Raw genomic sequence first — 4,863 nt, 5'->3', positions numbered from 1 at the left:
GGTCCGCAAGATGTTTCTTCTTGCTTGGTTTTCTTTCGCCTAGTTTCTTTTTACGCGCAGGGTTCACTCTAATAATCCCTTTTATAAAAGAACCAAATCACATGAGCAGCGGTGGTAGCCTCAAAACAAACTTGTGATCAGGACATGATCGATAATGGATATGGTTTCTGACAGAGTGTCGTTGTTACATTCAAATCGCAGTGACAGAATTAGTAAGTTGTCTGATAGTTTTGCAACCAGTGAACAGAGCAAATTAACAGATAGTAGCTCAACAGGACCAAATCAGAATGTATCTGCCAGGTGCAAGACGTCACAAACTGACCCGACACGATCAAAGTACACACACATTACATCAAAAATGTCATTATGATTTTCCATAGAAATAACATGGCGTAGCCAAATGCAGAAGCATTTGATGGGGGAAACATTATTATCTTGACGCGGATAAATTTCAAAGGAAATAACATGGCGTAGAGTGGCAGGAATGATGCAGTACGACTGTGCAGCACCCTCTGCAAATCTGTAGCTCCCCGTCAATGCCCGTCTTCAGGATACCATCGAGAATCCTGTGAAGCTGTGCTCTGCAAGTGGAATCACGAAATGTATAAGAAAGCCCGCAGTTGATAGATCTAGACAATGTAATAATATTTACTGGTACTGAATGAACTTCATTAGTGCGAGCATGCCTATGAAGTTTACCTCATCGTACAGCTTTGGGGCGCCAACAATTTCGATCTCACTCTGGCTTCCGGTTGCCCTGACCACGTCTTCTTCAGCCTCCTGATGATTCTCACTGTTCTCTTGGATGCGGTTGATGACGGCTACACCATCTCCAGCCTCCTGGACATACTCCTCTTCGTCCTCGATACCGTTGATGACGAGGTTGATGGTGTTGTGGTGCTCGGCCACTCCTTTTCTCACGGCATCGACTATGTTTTTGACGTTGGTGTTGTTGGTGTACCACGCATTGTAATAAAGGGCCAGCTCCCACAGGCGGCCGAGGTTTCCAAGCCCTGAAGGAATTCTCCCTTCACTCCCGGGGCCTCCACCAATTTTCAGTTCAAGATATGTGAGAAATGGCATAGCCTCTTGACTGAAAGTCAGCCACGGAACACGACAGCAGACGGACAATCTCCTAAGCAATCGGAACCCCTCTCTGTCAATCACAATCTCTTGTTCTGGAACGAAGTGCAAACCAAGAACGAGGCACTTCAATGGATGCATCGACGTGAGGATCCGCACATCTTCCTGCTCTAGCCTGCAAACCGTGATTTCTATGGAAGTAAGACGATCGAGGCCTTGGAACCATCGGGGGAGGCTCACAAATCTTCCTCCAGTCACCTTGAATTTCCCAAGGTCACGACAAGGCAATGGATTGGTTAGACAAGCTAGAAACTCCATCGGGCAACCCAGTCCACAGTGAATTGTCAGAGACTGCAGAAATTCCCATCTTTGTATGCATGAGCATAGAGCTTCCTGTACTCTTGGATCAGTGCATTGGCGGAACGACCATCTTATGCACAGCACCTTGAGTAACCTTAATCTGCTGAGAGACTCTACGACACCTGCAGAGCATTCGCTTAAATCAACAGTATCCAGCGTGGTTAGGGAAGTTCGATCGCTGGTTCCCTCTGGTAGCTCTGATATTGTTTGGTCGCAGTAAACTCGATCCCCACCAACAAGCAGAGTTTCAAGCGATGGGACCTTCCAAATGTACTCTGGCAGGTGCCTTATTTTTGTGCTTCTTAGGTCCAGTGAATGCAATTCTTGTAGCTCGCACACTTCTATCGGGAGCTCACTTATCTGCGTGTGGCTTGCAACCAATGTATGAAGCACGAGCAGCTTCCTGATCTCGGGCGGGAGCCTGCTGACACTAGTTTTCCTCAGGCTTAAATACTTGAGCAAGAACATTCCCTTGTTGCATATGAGCGATAGGTCTTCATCCTTCAAGCTCTGCCAACCTTCAAGGTCCAATATGATCAGATGGATAAACTTCTCAAGAGCGACTCCGTCGACTGTACCGGAGATAGCTAGTGAACGCGTGTGCGAAAGATCCCTTGTGTTCAGAAAATTTTCAATATCCGGATCTGTTCGGTGGAGAGCTATCCGCCGTGGCTTCTCGTTGTGTTTGTTTAATCTTTCTACCGAGGTTAGCCAGCCACTGGTACAAGCAAATCCTTTATCAGCCGATTTGGAGGCAAGGAACTGTAGCATAAAGTAATTTACTTTGTACTGACAACCCTCCTCCAGTCGATGAGTTAGTGTAAAATCTACCCAATCCTCCCGTTGAGTAGGTCCTTCCCAATTTGCCACTGGGGTGATGATATTCCTGTTGATGAGCTCGTAAAGTAATATCTCAATTACCTCGAGATATTGAATGTCCGTTATCTCAATATATATCTCTTCAATTTGCCCGACATAGTGACGATTTACTTCAATCAAATCTTCAAATTCCCATTTGTATTGGAGTGTATCTGTCTCAAACATATAACATTCAGGAAGCATACTCATGGAAAGCACCAATACCTTCATAATGTGAGGGAGATCATCATAAGTAGGAGACAACGCTTGTTCAAATATCTGTAGCAGCTGGGGGACATCTTCCATATTATAATAAGAGTTTTGCTGCATCTCCTGCTGTTGTTCTTGTAACCAGCCAGCCATACCATCTATGAATAATGGGATACCTTCACATCTCCTCAAAATCTCGGTGCAAACTTGCCTGAAATTTTCTGGTGGGTGTTCAACCTCGCAGCCAAAAGCTTTTCTGAAAAGTAGCATTTTTGAATCTACCTCACCCAGAGGCTTAACCTCGTGCACAAGCCCAAAAAAACAGGAGCAACACCAGCAAGCTGTGTTTCTGATACGTGTAGTTATCACTATCCGGCTCCCTTGGTTATTTCGGGGGAAAGCCTTCTTTATGATATCCCAATCTGATATTTTCCATATATCATCAATCACGATGAGGTACCTATCAATGGACAATAATAGGATATATTAACTGCAGAATAGTATTAGGATGATCAATGTATTAAGGACATATTTTTCTGAAAGATGAATTAAAGACATATATCCAGTATTCAGTTCTAGTGTGTAAAAAAACCTCTTATCCGATCAGAGTGCGTTGATCGAACTTATAAGATTCTCAGAGTAGCCTACAGCATCATAACGTTTTGAATCCGTGTTTGACTAATATTATGGGAAATAAAAGGTAGGATGTCAAAGTACCTCCTATCTTGAAGGCATTCACTGATTTTCTGAATAAGCTGCTCCAGCTCATCAATGGACGCTGGTGCTAGTGCTGCCCGCTCGTCAATCTGTGAGAGAATGTGCAGTAGAAGCTTCTTCATATCAGGCCACCGGGACGCCTTAGCCGTAGCGCAGCACAATACGTTGCCTTTCCCACTTCCTCTACTTTGGAGTCTGCGGTAGACCTCCATGGCAATAGCTGTCTTCCCCACCCCAACGGGTCCAACCATGGAGATGATTTTAACAGTGTCGCATTTATGGTCGTCCATGAACCACCTAAGCACCTTATGTCCTAGGGCGCCATGGACGCCAACAAGCGGCTTCCTACCAGCTTCCGTTTCCACATAGGGATGAGGCTGCAACGGACTAGTCATCCTTGAAGAAGTAATCTCGTCATCATCGGCAAGCAGAAGATGGTTGTATCTGCAACTTGATTCAACTATTGATGGAACATCTTGCAAGAATTTCTTCAGTTGGAATAGATTTGAGAAGGGGATCCTGGTAGTAGTACGACAAAAGCAGCCAATCGCACCAGCTTGCTTGTGATTATACAGCTCATTCCATAAATCCGTAGCCAGGTTACTCTGCTTTTCCAGCCAATCAGGCATGATAACGGACTTGATATAATAACTACCATCCCGATCCGGCAATGGAAGTTCTCTCAGTAATTCAGAAAGGTCGCTAAGCTCAACCTCCAAGAACCTCAAGAACAACAGGCTGACCGAATCCGTGGAACGGACGCGCCGACCGTGATACCGCAGCAGCAGCTTGGAGATCCTCCCAATAACGCCCTTCATCTGCTCTAGTACTACTTCCTTGATTTGCTCTGTATTCAGCCCCCCCATGGAAACGTAAGATGCTGGCCCATCCTGCAATGGTGGAGATCACGGGTAGAACTAAGAGGAGTAATTAATATCAAATGAAGAACTCCAAGAACTGTAAACCCGAAAATTACCTCATCCATGCTAGTGTGCGAGACTTGTGAAAGAGGGGAGAGTTATGTCTCAATGGAATGGAGCATGCAAGCAGGAGCTAACTAAAGGTCTCTACTGTTGCCTGATGGTTGTTTCGCGTTATTGAAGTGAAGGACAATGCAGTCTGCAAAGTCCGTCTTCTTCAGTTGTTGCAAAACTGGTCAAATTAGCTGGCAATGGCAATTTTTTATAATAATGACAGCAGCTGGCTACACTAGTAGCTATGCTCTTACCTCATTGGGGGTTGGGTAATTAAAGATGAAAGAGATTATGGCTTACAGCTTTCCAATGCATTTTTCACTTCACTCCATCATTTGTCCTAAAACTTGTATACGTAGATTTTTCACCGACCGAAGGAGTATTATACTCAACCTTCTCTTTCTTCGTTTAATTATGCACCACCTTTATCAAAATTGCATGGCACCCTAAAAAACATTAATAAGGTACAACAACCGGCCTACACTAGTGGTTTAGCTATAAGCTATCTTTGTATATTTGGATAGGGACAGACTTGTCGTAATACGTGTTTCGTATCGTAGGGTAACACACAAGTTGCTCTTAATTGTATATATATACCGATGAATGGTTCTACGTTTCCTCCATTTGTCGAGACATGATTGCAGAGTAAGATAAGTACGCC

At 44.5% G+C, this 4,863-nt stretch overlaps 1 protein-coding gene across 1 annotated transcript; it reads right to left on the bottom strand.

Annotated features, from left to right (window-relative positions):
- Window positions 1-246: 246 nt before the first annotated feature.
- Window positions 247-4,346, bottom strand: LOC123083985 (disease resistance protein PIK5-NP). Its single transcript, XM_044505821.1, has 4 exons — window positions 4,205-4,346; window positions 3,229-4,118; window positions 700-2,971; window positions 247-581 (listed from the first exon to the last, which is right to left on the bottom strand). Exons 1-4 carry the CDS (start codon window positions 4,211-4,213, stop codon window positions 534-536), a joined length of 3,219 nt encoding a protein of 1,072 aa, XP_044361756.1. The 5' UTR covers window positions 4,214-4,346; the 3' UTR covers window positions 247-533.
- Between the last annotated feature and the right edge of the window lie 517 nt (window positions 4,347-4,863).

The sequence above is a fragment of the Triticum aestivum genome, chromosome 1B (assembly GCF_018294505.1).
Source record: "Triticum aestivum cultivar Chinese Spring chromosome 1B, IWGSC CS RefSeq v2.1, whole genome shotgun sequence".
NCBI lineage: Eukaryota > Viridiplantae > Streptophyta > Magnoliopsida > Poales > Poaceae > Triticum > Triticum aestivum.
The sequence above is the reverse complement of the archived record's forward strand: the minus strand, read 5'-3'. Positions and strand labels throughout refer to the sequence as shown.

Coding starts and splice junctions, on each gene's coding strand:
- LOC123083985 (XM_044505821.1), bottom strand. Junction 2,972..3,228: donor GAATGCCTTCAAGATAGGAG/GTACTTTGACAT, acceptor GTCCATTGATAG/GTACCTCATCGTGATTGATG. Junction 582..699: donor CCCCAAAGCTGTACGATGAG/GTAAACTTCATA, acceptor TTCCACTTGCAG/AGCACAGCTTCACAGGATTC.